The sequence below is a fragment of the Xenopus laevis genome, chromosome 6L, assembly GCF_017654675.1.
Source record: "Xenopus laevis strain J_2021 chromosome 6L, Xenopus_laevis_v10.1, whole genome shotgun sequence".
Classification (NCBI taxonomy): domain Eukaryota; kingdom Metazoa; phylum Chordata; class Amphibia; order Anura; family Pipidae; genus Xenopus; species Xenopus laevis.
This window is the reverse complement of record NC_054381.1, coordinates 56,186,486-56,213,057: the sequence shown is the minus strand read 5'-3', so window position 1 is coordinate 56,213,057 and position 26,572 is coordinate 56,186,486. Positions and strand designations below refer to the sequence as shown.

Sequence of the window (26,572 nt, the reverse complement as noted above, 5' to 3'; positions counted from 1 at the left end):
CACATACTCCTGCTCCGCCTCTCTACGATGGCGATCCTCAAGCCTGTCGAGGATTCGTGAATCAGTGCCAGATTCGATTTGCCCTACACCCCACTGAATTTGACTCTGAACGTGCCAAGGTGGGGTTCGTAATTACTCGTCTGACAGGGAAAGCTCTCGAGTGGGCATCTCCACACTGGGAGAAGCAGTCCCCACTGAAGGATGACGCAGAGGCATTTCTCAAAGAATTCCGGGTCGTCTTCGACGCTCCCGGCCGGGTGACTTCCGCTGCTTCCCGTCTGTTCCAAATCCGCCAAGGGAGTCGCAGTGTAGCGGAGTATGCTATCGAATTCCGTACACTTGCTGCTGAGACTCGTTGGAACAACGACGCATACCATACTGCATTTTATAATGGTCTCTCCCTCCGCATCAAAGATGACCTGGTCTCCCGTGAATTACCCACGCAAGTTGAAGACCTCATCGCCTTGGCTGTCAAGGTGGACACTCTTCTGAGAGAGCATCAAACCCTGAGAGATCGTGTCAGGAGGTTTCAACCCATGTTGGCACCCCGCTTCAAAAGGCCTCTCCTGCAGGCTCCTGTCACTCCACCTGCCCAAGCATCCATTTCTCTCCAGGAGGAACCCATGCAAGTGGGAAGAACTCGCCTCACTGAACAAGAGAGACTCTGCAAACGGATGTCAGGCCTGTGTCTGTATTGTGGCGGACATTCCCACTTCGCCAATGACTGTCCTGCAAAGGCTAAGAGTTTTGTACCCCGAGGTATGTCTATGGTAACTCATGTAGGGGGCACTACTCAAAAGTCTCAGGGGAAGACCCAAGGAAACTCACACAGGTTTCTCCTTCCCTTCCAGATTCGTCTGACTGATAAGACCATCTTCGGGAATGCTTTCCTCGATTCCGGAGCCGGGGGTAACTTCATGGACGCTCTCTTTGCTAAGTACATGGGAATCCCCCTATTTCCTTTGCCTTCTCTCATGAGGATTGTCGCCATTGATGATAAACCCCTGGAGTCTGTACTCACGATGACCACTGGCGAACTACTTGTGCAGGTTGGGACCCTGCATAAAGAGAGACTTTCGTTTCTTATTATCTCTTGTCCCGCTGTTCCTGTTGTTTTGGGTCTCCCCTGGCTGCGCCTGCACAATCCCACCATAGACTGGTCCACAGGGCAGGTTTCTCGTTGGAGCCCATTCTGTCTACAGCATTGCCTTCCTGCTAAACCCCTCAAGAAGGTAACTATCTCCTCAACCGAGTTAAAGTCTCTTCCCTCCTGTTATAAAGAATTCTCCGATGTGTTCTGTAAGAAGTCTGCGGAATTCCTTCCTCCACATCGCTCTTACGACTGTCCTGTCGAACTCCTGCCAGGAGCCATGCCCCCCAGAGGCCGCACTTACCCTCTCTCTCCTGCTGAGACTACAGCAATGAGGGAATACATCCAAGAAAATCTTCAGCGGGGGTTTATTCGCCCTTCTACCTCTCCTGCAGGGGCTGGGTTCTTCTTCGTGGAGAAGAAGGACGGAGGCCTTCGGCCATGCATAGACTACCGTGGCCTGAACAAAATCACTGTAAAAAACAGGTACCCTCTGCCCTTGATCGTAGAGCTCTTCGACCAGCTGAAGGGGGCGAAGATATTCTCTAAGTTGGATCTCCGGGGGGCGTACAACCTCATTCGCATCCGTGAGGGTGATGAATGGAAGACGGCTTTCAACACTCGTGACGGGCACTATGAATATCTCGTTATGCCCTTCGGCCTTTGCAATGCCCCTGCCGTCTTCCAGGAGTTTGTTAACGATGTGTTCCGGGATCTCCTAGGAAGGTTCGTAGTCGTGTATCTAGACGACATCCTGATCTTTTCTAAAGACCTAGAAAGCCATCGCTCCCAGGTGAAGGAGGTACTCTCTCGTCTGAGGAAGAACTCTCTCTTCGCCAAGTTGGAGAAGTGCATCTTCGAGGTGTCCAAGATCCCCTTCCTAGGATACATTATCTCTCCTGAGGGATTTGAGATGGATCCCGTGAAAGTGTCTGCCATCCAGGAGTGGCCTCTTCCGCTGAGTACCAAGGCAATCCAGAGATTTATCGGATTTGCTAACTACTATCGGCAGTTCATCCGGGGGTTCTCTTCCCGCATTGCACCTATCCTGGCCCTCATCCGGAAAGGGGGTAAACCCAGCTTGTGGCCTCCATCTGCCATTGAAGCTTTTCAGTCCTTGAAAGAGGCCTTCACGTCCGCTTCTGTCCTCCGACACCCCAATCCTGAACTACCCTTCTGCATCGAAGTTGATGCTTCTGAAGTCGGAGCCGGAGCCATCCTGTCTCAGAGACATCCCGCTGATGGGAAGTTGCATCCCTGTGCTTATTTCTCCAAGAAGTTCTCGTCCGCAGAGCAGAACTACGATGTCGGGAACCGAGAACTCTTGGCTGTTAAACTTGCCCTTGAAGAGTGGCGTCACCTCCTGGAGGGTTCTCTGATTCCTGTTCAGATTTACACCGATCATAAGAATCTCGAGTTCATCCAGTCCCTCAAGAGGCTAAACCCCAGACAAGCAAGGTGGGCTCTCTTCTTCTCTCGATTTAATTTTATCTTGTCTTATCGCCCAGGCTCCAAGAATCAGAAGGCCGATGCCTTGTCTCGTAGCTTCACTCCAGTGGACCGCTCTCCTGAGAGACAAGAGCCAATCATCCCTCCAATCAAGATTATTGCCTCCCTGTATGCACAGTTTGCCGACCAAATCCTGGCTGGTCAGTCTTCTGCTCCTTCAGATACACTCATTGGAATGGCATTTGTTCCCCCTGAGCTGCGTCTGCCTATCCTGCAACAGACCCATTGCTCCAGGCAAGCCGGACACCCTGGCCCAGCTAAGACTCTTGAACTCTTACGACGCCTGGTTTGGTGGCCTGATATCCGCAAAGATGTGAAGGACTTTGTTGCTGCTTGTAATGTTTGTGCCACATCTAAGTCAAGCCACTCTCGCCCCTGTGGGTTACTACAGCCTTTGCTGGTTCCTTCCCGTCCCTGGACCCACCTGTCCATGGACTTCATTGTCGAACTTTCTCCCTCTTGTGGGAACACTGTGATCTGGGTTGTCATTGATCGATTCTCCAAAATGGCCCATTTCATCCCCCTGAAGAAGTTGCCCTCTGCGGTGGAGTTGTCTCAGCTATTTATCCAGTACATCTTCCGCCTGCATGGTTTCCCGGTGGAGATCGTCTCCGATAGAGGCACCCAGTTTACTGCCAAATTCTGGCGTTCATTATGCAAAGACTTGCATACCATCCGCAGACGAATGGGGCAGCTGAACGTGTCAACCAAGCCCTGGAACAGTTCCTGAGGAACCACGTATCCCTCTGCCAGGATGACTGGTCTGATCTCCTCCCATGGGCGGAATTCGCTCATAATAATGCTTGTCATTCCTCTACAGGGAGGTCTCCGTTCATGTCGGTGTATGGTCAGCATCCTCAAGCTTTTCCCCAAGACTTCGTGCTATCTGACGTCCCGGCTGCTGACGATTCCGCAGCCCATATGTCTGCTATTTGGGCTGCTACCAAGTTGAACCTAGAGAAGAGCGCTCTTGTTCATAAGACTTTCGCGGATCGTCGTCGAAGATCCTCTCCTCCCTACAAGGTGGGTGATAATGTCTGGCTCTCTTCCAGGAATATCCGGTTGAAGATACCATCTCCCAAGTTGGGTCCAAAATTCGTGGGTCCATTTCCCATCTTGGAGATCAACCCTGTGGCTGTCAGACTCCAGCTTCCACCAGAGATGAGAATCCCCAACGTGTTCCACGTGTCTCTGGTGAAACCCGCCATCACCAACCGGTTCTCTGGCGGTCAATCTCCTCCTCCTGCCATCTCTGTGGAGGGTCAACTCGAGTACGAGGTGGAGAAAATCCTAGATTCCAGGATCTCCAGAGGGTCCCTTCAGTACCTCATTCAGTGGAGGGGCTTTGGCCCTGAAGAATGCTCCTGGGAAGGACACCGTGATGTTCACGCTCCTCGTCTGGTGAGGGATTTTCACGCCAAGTTTCCCCAGAAGCCTTGTCCCGGTGGTCCTGAGGCCCCCCGTGAGGGGGGGGGGTACTGTCACGATCGCCGCCCGGAGCAGGACCAGGAGCTCCTGCGGCGCAGCCTCCACTTCCGACGCCACTCCCAAAATGGCGGCGCCCATGGCCGCCACGTGGGTAGCGGCGCCAGCGCAGAGACGCCTGCGCGCAAGTGCGCAGGCGCGAAGACATCACAACGGCGCGACGGACGCAGGCGCAGCGCGTCGGTCGCAGACGTGCTGACGCCGACGCAAGGGCGCCAAAAATCCCCTTTAAAAGGACGCCTGAGGCGCCAAGATGGCGCCCGAAAATAGGATCTCGTTCCTGTGTAGATTCCTGGGTTCCCTGCTCCTATTCCTGTTTTCCCTGAGGATATTCTTGATTGATCTCTTGTTGTTGACCCCCTGCCTGGACTTTGGACTCTGTTTGTATTCTGCCTGCCTTTTGACCTGTTGCCTGAACTCTATTACCCCTTTTGCTTAATCCCTGGATACCGCGATCCTGATCCCTCCTGAGGGGCTTCCTCCTAGATCCAGACAACCTCCCCAGAGGGAACTCCCGGTTCCCTGACAGTGTGTGATAGCACATCCATGTTACTGCCCTTCAGCACTGAAAATAGCACCTTGCAGCATGTTTAGGGTAGGGGCACACTCCAAGATTCGGGGAGATTTAGTCGCCGGCGATAAATCGCTTCTTTTTTAGAGCAACTAATCTCCCTGAACTGCCTCTTGAGGCAAACTTGGGCAACTTTGGAAAATGAAGTGCACTGATTGCCATCCCACTGGCGATTTACATTCTAGCCCACGGGAGGCAGTTCGGAGAGATTAGTCGCCCCGAAGAAGAGGAGATTTGTTGCTGGGCGACTAATCTCCCTGAATCTGAGCGTGTGTCTCTGCCCTTAACTATTCCCACTGCTCTATTTTCAGTGCTGAAGGGCAGTAACATGGATGTGCTATCACACACCTATAAGAAGGCTGAATGTACATGACATATAGAAATTTGGTATTGGCAGCTGCCCACCCCCTGAACAAGCACAAGCACACCCACGGACTGTCAATAAAGGATATTTCTTTTCTTTTTTTTTGCTTGATTTTTTTTAAAGGTTCCCCAAACCATCCCATGGTTCATTTGTGGTTTCAAAAACCTATAAAACACAGTATTCAAATTCTGATAAATGGACCTCATATTCGTCTAGCAATAAACACCATTCTGATGTGTGATTACATATAAAATCAGTTTTATAATGCAAAATCCCCCTTTAATTCTAAGGGTTGATTAACTAAAACTCGTTTTTTTCTGGTCAGGCTTTTTGGGACAAAAACTCAAATTTTTAGTGGAAAAATAAATTAAATTTTTTTGAGATTTATTATATCAATATGGTCTGCGCTTGGTTTAGCCCGATAATCCAAAAAATTCTGGGGTTTCAGGCGATGACTCGAAAAAATAGTGTGATTTTGAAATAAAGTCCGAACATTTGTTCAATTTGAGTTTTCAAGTTTTTTTCCCAACTCAACCTTTTTTTAGTTATTTTATTGATAAATAAGGTAAAATCTTGGATGGTAGTTTGGTCATGCTTTCTTTAATAAAAAATGTAGATACATGTGGATTTTAGTAAATAACCTTGGGATACTCAAAAGAAAACTATTTCGGGAGCAACTATCTATTATAAAGCTAAGGTACCAGTTATGGAATCATCTTGCTCATCTTGCTCTGCTTTATTTGTTTTGGAGTATTTTCCTAATTATCAAAAGCCTTAATTAATGAAAGAGAAATTTTCAAACAGGTTAATTCAAATGATGACTATGGAGTCCTGACTGGAAACTGGAGTGGGAATTACCCTGAAGGCACAGCTCCTACGTCCTGGACAGGAAGCACTGCTATTCTGCAGAAGTACTACAGGGAAAAACGGCCTGTCTGTTACGCTCAGTGTTGGGTTTTCTCAGGGGTTATCACAACAGGTAGGAAAAATAAAAGATTGGCTTAGTGATATGTTTACTTAGGTCTCTGGCATAGAGCCTGGAATACTCACTACTCACTGGGGAATGTCTTACATAGAGAAAACAAGCTGAAGGGACAGTCTCAGAAACAGGCACACTCTAATGAGAATTACATAGCTCTGACATAATGTACATAGCAATAAATATTTCCATCCTACTTTTAACTTGAGTCTTCATTTTAGAATGTTCTGTGTGTTCCTTATTAAATATCCATGTGCTCATTGTGTGTGAGAGTCAGAGGGATTTACTTTGGTACTTATATTAGCGGAGGCCTGGAGTGTTTAGGGGTACTTTTAACAACTTAGCCAGCCTTATACAAAGTTGTCATTTACAGGGGACATGCAAAATCTATAATGTGTCCATCTTCCCATCAGTAGTAGAAATATACAGATACTAAAGGTTCTTTAACATTATGCATATCTTTAACATTATGCACTTTGGTAGAAATAATAACATTTATACACTAAGGGGGTTATTTACTAAACCACAAATTTATCTCATTATTTTATTTAAAAAACCTCAACCAAACTTCCATGCCCAATTTGAACTTATTTAGTAATAAAACAATTTTAATTAATTGGATCGGGAGAAAACCAGATAAAATCATGCAAAAACCCCAAACGTACAATTCTTTCGGGCATTTTTCCGTGAATCACTTGATATTTTCGAGTTTGTGCCCAAAAATCATCAGATTATCGAGCTAAACCCAGCGCAGACCACTGTACCTTCTATTTGCCATTGATTTATACTTGACCTCGACAGGTCTGAGATGGCAGATTTTCAGATTCAGGCTTTTAGCAGCGTCGGGGTGTAATGCATCTTGGAAAATCTGTGTTTTTTTCCACAAAAAAATTGATTTTGTGCCCCAAAAAGCCCAACCAGATAAATTTGTGATTTAGTATATAACCTCCTAAATGGCAGTGTGTTGGGCGTTTCCTTCGTTCAGAAGGATCTGGGGATTTTTGTGGATAATAAGTTGTCTAATTCCAAGTACTGTTGCATAAAAATGGGCATTAGCTCAAGGGATGAAAACAGTTTCACATACCTCTTTGTATTTTTGAAACTGTAATGAGCCTACAGTCCTTTGGAGTGACCAGCAATATTTTTGTTACACTGGGACAGGGGCAAATGTCACCTCTTTTCCAATGTAAGGGTTTTTTAAGAACCAAAGGAGTGAATCTCAGATCCAATTAACATCCTTTGTTATGGGCTTGTAGTGATGCGTTGCCTTGGAATCCCAGCAAGGTGTGTGACCTGCTATTCTGCAGCACATGATACAGAAAGGAACCTGAGAGTTGACATGTACTTTAATGAAAATGGAGAGCCACTGAGTGATCTGAACAGAGATTCTGTCTGGTACGTGAAAAACTAACCCTGACAGCTGAAAACCCTACTGTACAGGGTTAAACATTTCAACTTATTCCATTTGTGTAGCTTTTAAAGAACATTTCAATATCTTTTTTAAAAGTAGACTGGTACTGAGACACTAAACTTGTCAGCTGACTTTGGACAGGGTTTGATTGAGAGAAATTGTAGTTCTTTCATTTGAATTTGGAAAGGCTAGGTTTTAATAAGGAAATTCCATTTAATAAGAATTTTTTTTATTTTGTATCTGCGCACCTGTTCGCAAATGGGGATGCGTGTGCGTGCAGGGGAAGCGAGAGTGGACGGGCCTGCGCCAGCACCCACTTAACCTGTCTTCAGTGGTAGACTAGGGGTAGACTGCATATAAGGTACGTGCCTGGCACCCCAAAGCTTTGTGCCCTAGGCATGTGCCTCTTCTGCCTACTCCTAGCTCCAGCCCTGTATGCATTAAACTGATTTATTCTGCTCAGAAGGGACACAGATAAAAAAATGTATCAACTAAATGTATCAATTTAGAACAGTTTACAGGGTCGGCGACCCCCCCCTCCAGAGCTATTTTAGAAGGTGAAAAATTACACGTTACATTTCAATATTAGAAGAACTATAACACATAGAAAATAGAAAGTAATTGGAAACAACTAGTTGTTTGAAGGGGAACAAACCTTTTAATAAAGATTGCACGCAATGTAGTGAAAAGTACTGGGTTGCATAGATCTTTGGCGGACATCAGCACTTTTAGGTGATTATTGTTCTATAAACTGTCTTCCAACCTCTTTAGGAATTTCCATGTATGGAATGAAGTGTGGATGAAACGGACTGACCTGCCCCAGGGGTATGATGGCTGGCAAGCGACTGATGCTACCCCACAGGAACAATACCAAGGTGAGATGTATCCTGTAAGAGGGAATAGCTCTCAGGGAATTAAGGTCCATGAGGATCAAATAGGAAATAAGAAAATCAATCTGTAAAAAGGATATATGTTTCTTTCCCTGGGTGGCATACAAATACCCTTTTCTGACAGTTGTCACAGTGATAGCAGGGAAAATTCTATTCTTGATAGGCTGCAATGTAATTGGTTCAGTTGTCATCTCAGGACCCAAAGCAGAACTCACCAAAGTGGGTCCCATTGGATATTTTTAGATTTCTTATATGCCATAACTGCGAGTTTTGTGTTAAATAAGATTCCAAAGCAGTGCCCAATGTTTATTTATGTAAGGTCTAGTGACAAATGTAACCTGTACTTTTTGCCACTTACAAAAAAGCTTTTCTCTTCGGCCCAATAACTGGACCTTCTGTAATTTCTGTATTTTTTTAAATATCTTTAGGATAACTCCTGATAACAAACCTGTGAATTTACTTGTAACCATGTCAATAATACCTTATCATCTGGCACCATGGAGCCATTTTATCAATGGTCATGCCAAGTCACAACAACAAAATTTGTGTTTCTCAAGCATATTAGCAGTAATCACAACTAGTAATTTTTTGATCTTTCCCATGAAATGTGTTGGGACTCTCATGAGAGCAATGACTTGCCATCACTCTGCCACACATTCTAGATATTCAGATCAAGGCACAGAGTGTGTATATTCTCATAGTTACATAGTTACATAGTTAAATTGGGTTGAAAAAAGACAAAGTCAATCAAGCTCAACTCCTCCAAATGAAAACCCAGCATCCATACACACACCCCTCTCTACTTTTAATTAAATTCTATAAACCCATACCTATACTAACTATAGAGCTTAGTATCAGAATAGCCTTTGATATTATGTCTGTCCAAGAAATCATCCAAGCCATTCTTAGTAGAGATGGCGCGAACTGTTCGCCGGCGAACTTGTTCGCGCGAACATCGGGTGTTCGCGCTCGCCGGAAGTTCGCGAACGTCGCGCGACGTTCGCCATTTTGGGTTCGCCATTGTTGGCGCTTTTTTTTGCCCTCTCACCCCAGACCAGCAGGTACATGGCAGCCAATCAGGAAGCTCTCCCCTGGACCACTCCCCTTCCCTATAAAAACCGAAGCCCTGCAGCGTTTTTTCACTCTGCCTGTGTGTGCTGAAGAGATAGTGTAGGGAGAGAGCTGCTGCCTGTTAGTGATTTCAGGGACAGTTGAAAGTTTGCTGGCTAGTAATCATTTTGATACTGCTCTGTTATTGGAGGGACAGAAGTCTGCAGGGGTTTGAGGGACATTTAAGCTTAGGTAGCTTTGCTGGCTAGTAATCTACCTTCTACTGCAGTGCTCTGTATGTAGCTGCAGTGGGCAGCTGTCCTGCTTCTGATCTCATCTGCTGACTGCTGCAATAACAGTAGTCCTTGTAAGGACTGCTTTTATTTATTTTTTTGTTGTTTTACTACTACTACTACTACTACTATAAGAGCCCAGTGCTATTAGTCTAGCAGTGTTGGGGAGTGGGACTGGTGTGCTAATCTGCTGCTCCTAGTAGTTCAGCAGCACCAACTTTAATTTTTTTTTTTTAATATTCATTTTTTTTTATTTTACTTTTTTTTATTTTACTACCGCTGTAGTAGTGTATAAGTTGACCTTTTAGGCATTATTTGCCCTGTAGGCATTTTTTGCCCAGTGTGTTATTCAACCAACTGCCATCTAGCTGTGTGACCTTGTTCACATTCTGTCTAAATATCCATAATATTACCGTCTCCAGAAAAAACACCGGAGTGACTTTTTTCAAGCAGCCATAATATATTTTACGTAATCCGTATCCATCGCTGTAGTAGTGTATAAGTTGACCTTTTAGGCATTATTTGCCCTGTAGGCATTTTTTGCCCAGTGTGTTATTCAACCAACTGCCATCTAGCTGTGTGACCTTGTTCACATTCTGTCTAAATATCCATAATATTACCGTCTCCAGAAAAAACACCGGAGTGACTTTTTTCAAGCAGCCATAATATATTTTACGTAATCCGTATCCATCGCTGTATTAGTGTATAAATTGACCTTTTAGGCATTATTTGCCCTGTAGGCATTTTTTGCCCAGTGTGTTATTCAACCAACTGCCATCTAGCTGTGTGACCTTGTTCACATTCTGTCTAAATATCCATAATATTACCGTCTCCAGAAAAAACACCGGAGTGACTTTTTTCAAGCAGCCATAATATATTTTACGTAATCCGTATCCATCGCTGTATTAGTGTATAAATTGACCTTTTAGGCATTATTTGCCCTGTAGGCATTTTTTGCCCAGTGTGTTATTCAACCAACTGCCATCTAGCTGTGTGACCTTGTTCACATTCTGTCTAAATATCCATAATATTACCGTCTCCAGAAAAAAGACCGGAGTGACTTTTTTCAAGCAGCCATAATAAATTTTACGAGATCCGTATCCACCGCTGTAGTAGTGTATACGTTGATCTTGTGGGCAGTATTTGCACAGTGTTTTCTTCAAACCGCCATCTAGCTGTGTGAGCTTGTTCACATTTTGTCTAAATATTGATAATATTATCGTCTCTAGAAAAACCACTTGAGTTACTTTTTTTCAAGCAGCATTCATATATTTTACGTAATCCGTATCCACCGCTGTAGTAGTGTATACGTTGACCTTGTAGGCATTATTTGCACAGTGTTTTCTTCAAACCGCCATCTAGCTGTGTGAGCTTGTTCACATTTTGTCTAAATATTGATAATATTATCGTCTCTAGAAAAACCACTTGAGTTACTTTTTTTCAAGCAGCATTCATATATTTTACGTAATCCGTATCCACCGCTGTAGTAGTGTATACGTTGACCTTGTAGGCATTATTTGCACAGTGTTTTCTTCAAACCGCCATCTAGCTGTGTGTATTATCGTTTCCAGAAAAACCAACTGAGTTTTTGTTGTTGTTGTTTTTTTAAAAATAATGCCAGGCAAAGGCAGGCCGCCACGCAGAGGCCGTGCTAGGGGCCGTGCTGCTATGCAATCCTGTGGCCCTAGCAAATTGCCCAGTTTTAAAAAGCCAATGACCCTGAACTCCCAAAATGCTGAAGAGGTAGTTGACTGGCTTACACAGCACACCCCATCCTCTACCGTTTCTAACTTTACCACAACATCCTCCTCATCCTCCACTGCTATGGCCACCCCACGTAACACTTCCTCCACCACCGGTGCCCCTTCTTCACTGGAGTCAGAGGAGTTATTTTCCCATGAGTTTCTTGAACTGAGTAATGCGCAACCATTATTGCCAGAAGAAGATGAAGGAGATGAGGACGTTACACCAGATTTAATTCTGGCAGAGAACACGACAGAGATGGACATAATGAGTGATGAGGAGGAGGTCCCCGCTGCTGCTTCCTTCTGTGATGTGTCAGAAGAAATTGATGCATCTGAGGAGAATGATGATGAGGAGATTGATGTTTTGTGGGTGCCTAGTAGAAGAGAGCAAGAGGAGGGTAGTTCAGATGGAGAGACGGAGAGTCAGAGAGGCAGTAGGAGAATAAGACTTAGAAGAAGCAGGGAGGACAGCCCGCAGGGATCAGTAGGGCAACAACATGTATCGGCACCTGTGTTCAGCCGGCCAACGCACCCGCCATTGCCGCCAATGCCGCCAACTTCTACTGTTACCGCCAGATCGCACACTTCCAAAAAGTCAGCAGTGTGGGATTTTTTTAATGTGTGTGCCTCTGACAAAAGCATTGTAATTTGCAATGAGTGCAGTCATAAACTGAGCCTTGGTAAGCCCAACAGCCACATAGGTACAACTTCTATGCGAAGGCACATGAGCGGCAAGCACAAAGCACTTTGGGAGCAACACCTCAAAGGCAACAGGCAAACTAAAAGCCACACTCCTTCTGGTCCAGCATCTTACTGCTCTACCTCTGCTCTCCTTGACCCGTCTGAACCACCCTCCGCTCCGCCTTCCACCTTGACCACCTGTTCCCATTCCCAGTCATCTGCCACCAGCCAAGTTTCTGTGAAGGCCATGTTTGAGCGTAAGAAGCCAATGTCTGACTGTCACCCCCTTGCCCGGCGTCTGACAGCTGGCTTGTCTGCACTCTTAGCCCGCCAGCTTTTACCATACCAGCTGGTGGACTCTGAGGCCTTCCGCAAATTTGTAGCAATTGGGACACCGCAGTGGAAGGTACCCAGCCGCAATTTTTTTTCTAAAAAGGGAATACCACACCTGTACCAACATGTGCAGAGCCAAGTTACCGCATCTCTGTCACTTAGTGTTGGGCCAAAGGTCCATATGACTACTGACGCATGGTCCTCCAAGCATGGTCAGGGCAGGTATGTCACCTACACTGCCCACTGGGTGAACTTGGTAATGGCTGGGAAGCAGGGAATGGGTAGCTCAACAACAACAGTGGAGTTGGTGTCACCGCCACGGATTGCACGCGGTTCTGCCACCACCTCTACTCCTCCATCGCTCTCTACCTCGTCTTCTTCCTCTTCTTCTTCTTACTCTGCTGCTGGGTCCTCCTTCTCCTCCTCCACACCTGTGCACCCCCAGCTCCCCCTAGGCTATTCGACGTGCCAGGTACGCCGTTGTCACGCTGTCTTGGGGATGACGTGCCTGGAAAGCAAAAACCATACCGGATCTGTACTCCTGTCATCTCTGCAGTCACAGGCCGATCGGTGGCTGACCCCACACCAACTGCAGATCGGAAAAGTGGTGTGTGACAATGGAAGCAATCTGTTGGCAGCGTTGAGACTGGGCAATTTAACACATGTGCCCTGCATGGCACATGTGTTAAATTTAATAGTCCAACGTTTTGTCTCCAAGTACCCAGGATTCCAGGACGTTCTCACCCAGTCCAGAAAGGTGTCGGCCCATTTCAGACGTTCCTACACAGCCATGGCACGCCTTGCTGACATTCAGCAGCGCTACAACATGCCAGTCAGGCGTTTGATTTCTGACAGCCAGACTCGCTGGAATTCAACGCTCCTTATGTTGGAACGTCTGCTGCAACAACAAAGGGCCGTCAACGAGTACCTTTTTGAACTGGGTGGTAGGACTGGATCTGCAGAGCTGGGGATTTTTTTCCCCCGTTACTGGGTGCTTATGCGCGATGCCTGCAGGCTCATGCGACCTTTTGAAGAGGTGACAAATATGGTCAGTCGCACCGAAGGCACCATCAGCGACCTAATACCCTTCGCTTTCTTCCTGGAGCGTGCCGTGCGACGAGTGACAGATGAGGCTGTAGACCAGCGTGACGAGGAGCTGGAAGCGCGCGATTTCTGGTCGGAATCACCAGAACGAACCCAGGCACCTGCTGCAACGCAGGGAGAGGTGCCAGAAGTGGAGTCAGAGGAGGAAGGTGGCTTTGTGGAGGAGGAGGAGGAGGACCAACAGGAGCAGGCTTCCCAGGGGGCTAGTGGTGACCTTTTGGGGACCCCTGGTCTTGTACGTGGCTGGGGGGAGGAGACCGTGGATGATGCAGTCCTTGATAATGAGGAAGCAGAGATGGATAGCTCTGCATCCAACCTTGTGAGAATGGGGTCTTTCATGCTGTCATGCCTGTTGAAGGACCCCCGTATCAAGAGGCTTAAGGAGAAGGACCTGTACTGGGTCGCAACGCTACTAGACCCTCGGTACAAGCATAAAGTGTCAGAAATGTTACCAACATACCACAAGTCCGAAAAGATGCGGCATTTACAAACCAGCCTGCAAAACATGTTGTACAATGCTTTTAAGGGTGATGTCACTTCAGGAACTCATCAACATTCCAGGGGCAGAGGTGCCAGTAATCCTGCCACGAGCACACCTGCAAGGACAAAGCCCTTTGGCCAGTCTGTAACGTCAGACATGCAAATGTTTTTCTGTCCAAGGCAGCGCCACAACCCTTCTGGATCCACCCTCAAAGAACGCCTCGACCGGCAGGTAGCGGACTACCTGGCATTAACTGCAGATATCGACACTCTGAGGAGCGATGAACCCCTGGACTACTGGGTGTGCAGGCTTGATCTGTGGCCAGAGCTGTCACAATTTGCCATGAACCTCTTGTCTTGCCCAGCCTCAAGTGTGCTCTCAGAAAGGACCTTCAGTGCAGCAGGAGGGATTGTAACTGAGAAGAGAACTCGCCTAGGTCACAAAAGTGTCGATTACCTGACCTTTATTAAAATGAATGAGGGGTGGATCTCGGAGGGTTACTGCACGCCGGAAGACTTGTTCTGACTTCTATGCAGCTGTCCTTCTCTTCAAGCCTCATGACTCCACACACAGCTGTCCTTTAGCGTCCTCCTCCCTCCGCCACCGTTACAAACTAGGGTGCAAACCCTACTGGTTTAATTTTTTCTGGCCTCTGTGCTTCAGTGGCTGCAACCAAAAAAACTGGGCAAACAATGTCTACAAGGTCAACGTATGGCAAAAAATGACTATTTTCAGCATTTATATGGCATATTTTTTCTGGCAACTGTGCTTCAGTGGCTGCGTCCAAAAAAATGCATATTTTCTGCATTTATATGGCATAATTTTTCTGGCCTCTGTGCTTCAGTGGCTGCAACCAAAAAAATGCATATTTTCTGCATTTATATGGCATAATTTTTCTGGCCTCTGTGCTTCAGTGGCTGCAACCAAAAAAATGCATATTTTCAGCATTTATATGGCATAATTTTTCTGGCCTCTGTGCTTCAGTGGCTGCAACCAAAAAAATTTATATTTTCAGCATTTATATGGCATAATTTTTCTGGCAACTGTGCTTCAGTGGCTGCGACCAAAAAAATGCATATTTTCTGCATTTATATGGCATAATTTTTCTGGCCTCTGTGCTTCAGTGGCTGCAACCAAAAAAATGCATATTTTCAGCATTTATATGGCATAATTTTTCTGGCCTCTGTGCTTCAGTGGCTGCAACCAAAAAAATTTATATTTTCAGCATTTATATGGCATAATTTTTCTGGCAACTGTGCTTCAGTGGCTGCGACCAAAAAAATGACTATTTTCAGCATTTATATGGCATATTTTTTCTGGCCTCTGTGCTTCAGTGGCTGCGGCCAAAAAAACTGGGCAAACAATGCCTACAAGGTCAACGACGTTGACCTTGTAGGCATTGTTTGCCCAGTTTTTTTGGCCGCAGCCACTGAAGCACAGAGGCCAGAAAAAATATGCCATATAAATGCTGAAAATAGTCATTTTTTGCCATACGTTGACTCAACGTATATGGCAAAAAATTACTATTTTCAGCATTTATATGGCATATTTTTTCTGGCAACTGTGCTTCAGTGGCTGCGACCAAAAAAAACTGGGCAAACAATGCCTACAAGGTCAACGTATGGCAAAAAATGACTATTTTCAGCATTTATATGGCATATTTTTTCTGGCAACTGTGCTTCAGTGGCTGCAACCAAAAAAACTGGGCAAACAATGTCTACAAGGTCAACGTATGGCGAAAAATTACTATTTTCAGCATTTATATGGCATATTTTTTCTGGCAACTGTGCTTCAGTGGCTGCGTCCAAAAAAACTGGGAAAACAATGCCTACAAGGTCAACGTATGGCAGTTGTTTAAAGAGAACAGTAGATTACTAGCCAGCAAAGCTACCTAAGCTAAAATGTCCCTCAAATCCCTGCAGACTTCTGTCCCTCCAATACAGAGCAGTATCAAGCAGATTACTAGCCAGCAAACTTACTATCATCTGTCCCTGAAATCACTAACAGCTCTCCCCCTACACTATCTCTTCCAAGCACACACAGGCAGATTTTTCAGATACATTTTTGCCCTTGATCCCCCTCTGGCATGCCACTGTCCAGGTCGTTGCACCCTTTAAACAACTTTAAAATCATTTTTCTGGCCAGAAATGTCTTTTTTAGATGTTAAAGTTCGCCTTCCCATTGAAGTCTATGGGGTTCGCGAACCGTTCGCGAACCGCTCGCATTTTTGCGCAAGTTCGCGAATATGTTCGCGAACTTTTTTTCCGACGTTCGCTACATCCCTAATTCTTAGTTCCAATGGCTTATATCAGCAGAGAAGGGCTAAAAACCAATACTACCACCTCCTATTAACTTCAATGAACAACACGTGAGCTACTGGTACTGTTGGTATTTTTCGGATGAGTATTATTGGCTGAAAAGCAGAATTACATGCTATGCCATGTGTTTGCCATTAAAGTGAACAGGAAGTGGTAGTAATGGTTTTGGCAGTAAGGGTGATATGCTTATATATATATAAACAGGGCCGCCACCAGAAATCGCAGGGCCCCATATGGAAAAATTTCCTGTGCCCCCTGGGCTGCACCCACCACAAGCCCCACCCACAGGTCCGCCCTCCCCACCCCACAGGTCCTCTCTCCACCACACACTAAAAAAAAAAATTGGTGGCTATGGTTCCCACATGTTAATAAAAAAATAAAAAAATATTGGTGGTCAGGGCCCCGCCATTAAAAAAAACATTTGTGGTCAGGGCCCCCCATTAAAAAATATTGAGGCTAGGACCCCACATGGGTAAACACAATTGGTGGCCCGCCCCCCCACTTGTAAGAAAATTGGTGGTCAGGGCCCCCCTTAAACGTCCATGTAAAAAAACTTGCCCCCCCCCAGAAGTTTAAAAAAAATTTGCCCAGGGCCCCACCACACAACAGGGACCACAAAGGGTTACCTATAGGGGGGCCCTGCCATGTTACACTTACTTCATTAGTGTGGCCCGCCTGCTGTCAGTGAGCTGCCAACTACAGAAGGGAGGAGGGGAGTACAGGTGGCTGCATCTTCTTCCAGGGACAGCATTTTCTTCCCTTATTAGTCACAGAATTTCAAGTCCTGGTAAAGCTGCATGGTGATTGGATGAGCTGGAGGAGAAGTTCAAACCTCAGCTATCCAATCCCTGAGCAGCTCAACCGGGATTTAAACTCAGTGACCAATAAGGGAAAGTAATGGACAGAAGATACCTCCCCTTGTGCTCCAGCCCTGCCTTCCCGAAGTCAGCAGCTCTCAGAAAGCAGGGGGCCCGGCTAATCAATAAAGTGTGGCGTGGTTAGCCCCCCTTACCTTCGGGGGCCCCCTAAAACTCTCCCCCCTGATGGCTGCCCTGTATAGAAATATATACTTTATTAACTGGAAGTGCATGTTCTGCATGTTCAGTATCTTATTACACTGCTATTTAAAAGCCTTCACTTTGGGAGTGAGCCTTGTGTTTTTTTATTTCATTGATTGCAGAGGTCAGTTAAAGGGGTTGTTTACCTTCAACACTTTTCATAGTTCAGTTGTTTTCGGATATTTAACAGAAGACTATTCTCAATTACTTTGTATTTTCCATTTGTGGCTAACGGATTGGCTAATTTTAAGTAGCTTTTTCATAGGCCATAATTTTTTCTTTTTTGTGGTTTTTGAATTCTCTTCTTTATCTGACTCTTTCCATCTTTCAAATGGGGGTCACTGACCCCATCTATAAAACAAAATCTCTGTAAGGCTACAAATGTATTTTATTTGCTACTTTCTATTACTCGTCTTTTTATTCAAGCCCTGTCCTATTCATATTCCAGTCTCTAATTCAAATCAATGCATGGTTGTTAGGGTAATATGGACCACGGCAAACAAACTGATGAAACTGCAAACAGGAGAGCTGCTGAATAAAACCCCTTTAAGCCATTGTAAGATGTATAAGACTGCAGAATTTCCTGTACAAAGCCTTAATTTTCTAATCTAATCAAAATAATCCTTTATTTTCCAGGTATCTTCCAGTGTGGCCCTTGCTCAGTGGCTGCCATAAAGAAAGGACATATATATTTACCATATGAAGGCAACTTTGTGTTTGCGGAAGTGAATGCTGACCGGGTCCACTGGATGGTACATGGCGATAACAGAAAAGGACCACACACCCTATTAAAGGAAGAGAAAAGCTTCATTGGGAAATTTATCAGCACCAAGAAGGTCAATAAGTCAGAGAGAGAGGATATTACATCTCAATACAAGTTTGCTGAGGGTAAGAACTTTTATATCTTTTGTATATATACGGATCTAATAACCGCTACAATACACAGGCTGATTTATGAAGGCTTAATAAAAGTTTAACAATTTGTTTAACAATTAATTAAATTATTTTTTCGTGCCTGTGACATTTATCAGTGAGACGGGATGCAGCACAGCACTGCTACTGAGCAAATCACTAGCTTCATATAGCAAAATGGCATTTTATTCCTCGAAGTAGACAAGCTGACATAGCTATTACATTTCAGAACTGTGACAATTAAAGTTCAATCCTTCTTGACAATCACAAAAAGTTTTGTTAAAGGGGAATAATCAGGGCCGGATTTACATACCGTGCACCCCTAGGCACGCTGTTGTTCGTCGCCCCATCCCTTCCATTTCATTAGCTCAAATTTTCATCATTGGGACAGGATATTTAAAAAAACTATTGTATCTCCTGTGCATCCCCAGTGTTTCTGAACAAAAGTGGGTGTGGCTGGGTAGCATGCCGCCCCCTAAAATCCTGCCGCCCTTGGCCCAGGCCTTGGTGACCTCTCCACAAATCCGGGCCTGGGAATAATATCAAACTGCTGGGAATCCTTTAGGATTTTCATAAATATGCCCCTAAGAGTTCAAAATGGCAAACACTTGGCTTGATTGGTCGTGAAAGTATCAAGATACAAGAAACAAGTCTTAATATATGTGCTTTTTGCTAGAGACAAAATTTCCAGATATGGTGGAAAACAGGTATGGGACCTATTGGGACACGGATTTTTTTCTGATAACAGATCTTCACGTAATTTGGATCTTCATGCCTTATTTAAACATAATAATCCAATAGGCTAGTTTTGCTTCCAGTAAGGATTAATTTTATCTTGGTTGGGATCAAGTACAAGGTACTGTTTTATAATTACAGAGAAAAAGGAAATAATTTTTAAAAACAAGCTAAATCCCCCAAATAAGAAAATTCCCTACCTACCACCCTAGATAGTCCATCTCCCTGTTTCCCCCTACCCCTGCATAGTTCATTACCCCTGAAAGTGTCCGAATACAATGCTCACATATCGGTGCAGAGTAAGAGCAGTGAAGCAAAACTAATGGGAACCATCTTTCGGATCTTCCGTCATCAACAGTAAGGGAGCGCCGTATTGGCACATGCACAGATGGAGCAGTCTTCCAGTTCGTAGCAACTGCACATGTGCCAAAAATACAGTGAATTGCTGAAGGGAAGAGGAACCAAAGAAGACCAAAGATCTGAAAGATGTCGCCCACGAGCATCTCTGCACTTACTCTGCACAGATACGTGAGCAATGTAAAACTTTCAGAGGTAATGAACTATGCGGGTGGGGGGAATATCTAGGGTAGTAGGTAGGGGGTTTTCTTATTGGAGGGGTTTACTTCTCTATTAAAAAAATGGAATATTTGGATGAAATAGAGTCTATGGGAGATGGCCACCCTGTAATTTGGCTCTTTCTTGGTAATGGGTTTCTGGATAACTGATCCTGTACTTGTATAGGTATTTTGTCAACTGATGCTGAGCATCACAGTCTTCTGGACAGGAAATTCTAAATCTGACTTTTACATTTTATTATAATCTGGCACACTGGGAATCTGAGGCAAACAACAAACCATAATCTGGTAAAGAGATATAAGGGTCATTTACCAAAGGCAAGGGCAGTTGTGGTCATGCAAAATGGCCACAGTCATTGCACAAAAAATAACACATTTATTAGATATTTGTGTCTAAATCCACTCTTTACACTTCCATGTAGTTGCATCAAGTGTCTGTATGGTTGTTCCAACAACCATACACAAGTGCACCTATTGATACAGTGGGTCCCTGGAGCAACTGCCACCTTCCCTTAGCATTTGCAATCAAGAGCTGCAGCAAACATGTGATGACAGAAATGGATATGATGACCCCAGTTTGGGTGAATGTATTGAACAGCTGTGTTCCCCCTATAGTGTTATGTTCAAATGTAAAATAGCCATTGCATCAGTGAAGTCATGATGGTTATCTACTGAAACTGTCTGTGCACTGTTCACTATTGTGATCCAACTGGTTACCAGCTTCTGATCTACCAGCTTTAACATTGGCATTTACAAGAACTACTTTGTAATGAATCAGATTTCAGAGGCATGAGTAACCCCCCATGTGAAAAGCCCCATAAATAACATTAGTAACAACCGTCTATTATTTTTATATTTCTTGCATATGTTTTTCAGGGACGGCAGAAGAGAGGGAAGTTTTCCAAAGTGCCTGCTCTTATCTCAATGCAGACAACCCCTCCTGCTATGCACAAAATGCATCTTCTGTAAAAGGAATCAAAGTAAAAATTCACAGTGGGCCTCAGTTATTTCCTGGAAATCCTTTAAATCTGATCATTGAAGCTACAAATATAACAGATGGGGACAAAACCGTGGATGTTATTATTAGCTGCCAGCTCCAAACCTATACTGGCAGAATAACTGCCAACTTGACATCTCTTAAAAAATCAGTGGAAATCAAAACGAACCAAGGTACTATAAAAAAATGTTTCTCTGACTCATTGGCTTTTTCAGCATGAGTGGAATGAATAAGGCGGTGCTGAAAATACTTTTTACCTTTTGTTTTAATCTTGAAAAAATTTTTGTCATGTTTTGCACAAACAGGTATCAGCACAACAGGTAATTATATATATATATATATATATATATATATATATATATATATACACACACACACTATAACAACCTTTAATTTAGTTTGGTGATTCTAACAACTGATAGAATTCAAACCAACCAACTGTCTTTAATAATATGGAGTTCATATTCACATCTCTTTTGGGGTGGATAATGTTGTCTATCCCTTATATAGCCATGTAAATAACATCCCCTCTGCTGTTTTTTATGAAATGTCTTGCCCAGGAATGACTACTGACCTGGTGAAATCTTTGTATGATTTGTGAGAGCTGTTTAATGTCCCCACCTTCCTTTCCATCTCTGCAGCCTTTGTGAGGCTTTGAGATAAGGAACAGCTTATTATACAGAGGACTCATTATTCACTTTAACCAGCTCATTAGCTGTAATCAGCATTGGACTGGGATGCCAGGGGCCTACCAAAAGAACTTCAGTCGGCCCATTCTCCAAACAATTTCCTTCGACACTCAACCTCTTTATTCTTATTATACTCCCAGTCTTTTTTATTGACATTCTATACTCTATATTCATCTATTCAGCCTATTGTTCCCCTACAGAAACAAGGTATGACCATGAAATAGGCCAAATGATTACAAGTAGGAGGGCCCACTGACACCCGGGCCCACCGGGAGTTTTCCCTCCCAACTGTCCCATTTTTCGCAGGACAGTCCCGGGTTTGTTACTGAAATGTCCCGACTTTCTCTTTGATCTCCTGCACTGTACAGCCAGGAAAAGATACAAAGTAAATTGGCTTTTGGCAGAGATCCCAGAATAGGATAAGAAGATTAGAAACTCTCTTGGGAGAACTTAGACTCAAAGCTTAAAGGGCAATTCACCTTAATTTGCAAATTGTAATAACACCTAAAAACCACAGAAATGTGTTCAAACTTTCATAACCTGCCAAATTTTGTAAATTGAACATGGTAATTAGGGGGTGTGGCTACAGAAATGTGTGTGGTCAGAATGTTTCCAAAATGTTGGGAGGTATGGTTTTACCTGTATCCGACACTGGCTGTAATGACTCTTCTTTTCAGCTTCACTCTTTGCCCTGCTTAGTGCAAGACATAATTAAATCAATAGATATTTTTTAATTAAAACAATAAGCAAAAATCATGTTTAGCACAAGCCTTATTCACTGAACTCAAACTGAAAAGGGTACCAGCCATTTAAATAATTTGGCACTGATTCCTTGAGTTTTTCTTTTGTGTGTGCCCAGTGGCCTCCATCCCTGCAACCATCGAAGCTGAACTGTACATGAAGTCTGTGATGGAGGTAGACGATGAGCTTGCTATTGCAGTCAATGTGATCACTGAAATCCAAGAGCTAAAGGAGAGAAGCTTTAAGACTCGCATCATCCATTTCTATTATCCACCAATAGGAGTGCAGGTAAGGCTTATTATGGTGGAGGGGAATATGCAGGAGAAGTGTATCTAGCAGCTCATTATTCTGATCTGCAGTGTTTTTATTCACATGATGTTTTTGTAGGTTCCAGAAACTGTATGGATTGGTGAGTTAATGACATGCACTATTATCTTCCAAAACACTCTGAATATCCTACTGGAGAAGTGTGAGCTGAATGTGGAAGCATTAGACATATTCCATTTGCAACGGGCCACTATGGGGTGAGCATTATGCACTTGATTACATTACAGTTATTACATAAGGACATTCAGCAAGCTGGGGGCACTGAGCTAGTACTCTCACTCACGATTTCATGTCAGTCTCAAGCCTTAATATAATGAGATTAGGGATGGGCGAATAAATTTACCAGGCGCAAATTCTCAACGAATTTCCGCATTTGCCGGCATTGAATACATTTGCTAAACTGCGGTGAAAATCCACATTCAAAAAACATTTTGTTGCACGTCAGAATAGTCGCATAAAAATTGTTGCTCGTCAAAATTATTCGACCCCCATTGACTTTAATGCATAATGCGGTAAATTAGCGGATTTTTATGCGAAACGTGGGACAAATTCGTCCATCACTATATCAGACCCTACTTACACTTTCTGAATGTTTGAAGTCCTTAAATGTCTGTAGAAATATTCTTATTATGCAAATATACCATTGTGCTGCCATATACTACCCCTCTGCCAGGATTTGTTTTTTGTAAATTATATGCTATTTCCTAATGTTATTCGGTTACTTGCTTATCTTAAAGGGTTGTTCGCCTTTAATTTTACTTTTATTGTGATGTAGAGAGTGCTATTCTGAGACAATTTGCAAATGGTTTTCGTTTATTTTATTTTTTCGAGTTATTTATCTTTTTATGCAGCAACTTCAGCAATCTGGTTGCTAGGATCCAAATCCCCCTAGCAATCATGCATTCATTGGAATAAAAGACTGGAATAGGAATAGGAGAGGCCTGAACATAAAGATGAGTAATAAAAAGCAGCAATAACAATACATTTGTAGCCTTACAGACCATTTGTTTTTTATATGGAGTCATTGACCCCCATTTGAGTCGGAAGAAGAAGGCAAATAATAAAAGAACTATAAAAAATAAATAATGAAGGTCAATTGAAAAGTTGCTGAGAATTAGCCATTCTATAACATACTAAAAGTTAACTTAAAGGTGAACCACTCCTTTAAATAAGAATTTATTTGATTATAATGCTTGTTAATCGAATATATTGTCCCTTTGTTAACTTGTGTTTATTGCTTGCGTGTCAAAACTGGTATAGTAACTTCATGATAAGATAATATATTCTAGATTTTGGACCAGTTTCAGTTTAAATGGACAGTTTACCTTTAAGTTGTTCACCTTTTAGTATGTTATAGAATGGCCAATGCCACTGACTCTTTCTAGCTTTTGAATGGGGGTCACTGACCCCATCTAACTAACAAATTCTCTATAAGGCTACAAATGTATCGTTATTGCTACTTTTTATTAATCATTCCGTCTAGCCCTCTCCTATTCATATGCCAGTCTCTCATTCAACTTAAAGCATGGTTGCTAGGATAACTTGGACCATAGCAACCAGATTGCTGAAGCCGCAAACTAGAGAGTTATTGAATAAAAAGCGAAATAACATAAAAACTACAAAGAATAAAAAATGAAAACCGGTTGCAAATTGTCTCAGAATATCATTCTCTGTATCTCTGTACCAACAATTAACCGAAAGGTGCACTACCCCTTTAAAAAACAATAGTAAATTGTAGGACAAGATTGTCTTTGCGCTAAACCTCATGAATATGAATTATGCTTAGAAACACTCCAAAGTGTAATATTTATTACTGCAAAACCATTCATAAAGATTGAATGTAAACCTTCACCTTTTATATTTGCATTTTTTAGATAAATAAGCAAACATTCAAATGTTTTTAAAATGATAGTTTATTTGTAGAAAATATTACACAAACTAGAATTTTGTTAGATAAGTCCATAACAGAGAGTGGAATGATATTGCCTCTAGTGTTGTCTTCTATTTATTGTTTCAAACGTTGGTAGCCACAATTGCCATGTCTGGATGGCTATTATTGTTGGCTGGAAATATAAGCAGAAGAAAGAAACGTTACTTTTTAAAAGAGTGGTTATTGGCCCAGAACATACACACAACATTCTGTTATATTTAACTTTAAGGGTCGAATTTCGAATTTGAAAAACTTCGAAATTCTAATTCAGTAAGACCAACCGAAATTAAGTTTTTTTTTGGACGAATAGGTCAGTTTTTGATCGAATAGGTCTGTATTTGTCCGAATTCGAATCATACGAATCGAAGGAATAGCGCATTCGATCGAATTCGAATAGAAGTCTTTCCCCAAAAAAACCTTAGATTTTTCAAAGTCCACCAATTGACTCCAAATGGGTTCTAGGAGGTCCCCCATAGGCTAAAACAGCAATTCGGCAGGTTTTAGATGGCGAATGGTCGAAGTCGATTTTTTTAAAGAGACAGTACATTGCGATTTTGAATTTTTTTTTAAATTCAAATCGAATTTTGACTATTCCCTAATTGAAGAACACAAAAAAAACTTGAATTCGAACTTTTTTAATTCGAAAATTCCCCTCGACCCTTGATAAATCTGCCCCTAAAATTTAAATATGCATGACACAATTGATTCTTTAATATGCTACGTGTTCATGTTTTTCTTTCTTTGTGTAGAGACCTCTACCCTGGAGATGAAATAAGCCTCAGGATTAAATGCAGACCAAAGAAAGCTGGAGAGAAGAAAATTGTGGCTGACTTTATTTCTACCCAGATCAAAGGCATCGCAACGGAGCAAATAATTCATGTCGTCTGTTAAAAAACAAATTCCTGTAATACTTTTGAATCTGGGATTTGTGAAATTCTACTATGACTAAATTAAGCGCAAAAGCAAGTTATTCTATCATCTCATTCTATCTAATGTAGTTCTACATTCCTCTCTCTTTTTTTCACTTAGAGGCAGATTTATCAAGGGTCAAATTTCGAAGTTAAAAATATTGCGAAATTCGAGCATGGTATTAAAATACTTCAACTTCGAATATCGAAGTCAAAGTTTTTTTCATCGAATTTGGGTATCCTGTGGTCAAAGTAAAATCGTTCGATCCATCGAACGATTCGATGGATTTCAGCGATCGATCAAATGATTTTACTTCGACTTCCAAAAACGTATAAAAATGCTCTAGAAGGTCCCCATAGGCTAACATAGCAATTCGGCAGGTTTCATTTGGCGAAGTATTGAATTCAACGTTTTTTAAAAGAGACAGTACTTCGATTATCGAATGGTTGAATATTCAAACGATTTTACTTCAAATCAAATTGGAAATTGAAGTCGTAGTCGAAGTATTCAAAAAATTACTTCGAATTTTTTTACTTCGAAAATTCCCTCTAATTCACTTTGACCCTTGATAAATCTGCCCATTACTGTATCTGTGTAGATTTGTGCTTTTGTTCCACCCAAGTATATTGTCCTTGAAATTCTAGATTTTTCTAAAAGGGAACCCCACCCAACTAATGAAGGAAAGAGAATCTGGTTTAATGAAAGAAAGTGTTAAGTCTAAGCAACTTCCAAGATATATATAAATACGTATGAATTACAAACTGATCATCGATTTTAAAGCTATTTACAAATATAATTGCCTTTTAATAGCTATAAGCATGAGCCTATATATGATGATTAATGATCAAAACAACATAAAGTCTGGTTCTAACAGCATTTTGTCTCTTGGTGGTACATTTATAAGTTCAGTATTCCCATTTTTGGTGAACTTTTTACACAAATGATATGTATATGGGGGTGGGTTGCCACGGACAGCCCAGTATTTTGGGGATGCCTGGGTCACAATTTCCAAATAAGGAAAATCTGGCAGCATTCCCCATGATTGACTCAGTGATTGGCCAATTGCCGAGTCATAGATCCGCCCCTCGATGGCACAGTCCCGCCCTCCGCATTACAGACATGCCCCTTTATGAAACGGCCCGGCCCTGCAGCGTCACAGCCCCACCTCCTGCCCGGTCTCGACTGGGGGAAAAGGTGGCAACCCTAATACGGGGGATGGGATGTTTGGTAATGTACACATGGAACATTGTTTGTAATCAGTGGTCTAACTATAGAGGAACCAGACCTTGTGGTCGCGGGGGGCCAGGGAACAGGGGCCCGGATCATAGGGTATGCTTTCTCTACAGTTAAGTGGAACCCCCCTTCCTATCCGCTCTCTTAACTTTGGCTGGGGAA

General features: G+C 43.1%; 1 protein-coding gene across 2 annotated transcripts in view; it reads left to right on the top strand.

The window, feature by feature from the left end:
• The window catches only part of LOC108718499 (protein-glutamine gamma-glutamyltransferase 4), a 35,866-nt gene extending 10,411 nt beyond the window's left edge, over positions 1–25,455 (top strand). For both annotated transcript variants that reach the window (XM_018266832.2, XM_041566069.1), the window contains exons 7-14: positions 5,824–5,998; positions 7,255–7,393; positions 8,181–8,284; positions 17,999–18,250; positions 20,461–20,754; positions 22,130–22,299; positions 22,399–22,535; positions 25,018–25,455. In XM_018266832.2, the coding sequence (XP_018122321.1) occupies positions 5,824–5,998; positions 7,255–7,393; positions 8,181–8,284; positions 17,999–18,250; positions 20,461–20,754; positions 22,130–22,299; positions 22,399–22,535; positions 25,018–25,159 (1,413 nt within the window). In that variant the 3' untranslated portion in view covers positions 25,160–25,455. The remainder of the gene's footprint in view (positions 1–5,823; positions 5,999–7,254; positions 7,394–8,180; positions 8,285–17,998; positions 18,251–20,460; positions 20,755–22,129; positions 22,300–22,398; positions 22,536–25,017) is intronic.
• The last annotated feature ends 1,117 nt before the right edge of the window (positions 25,456–26,572 follow it).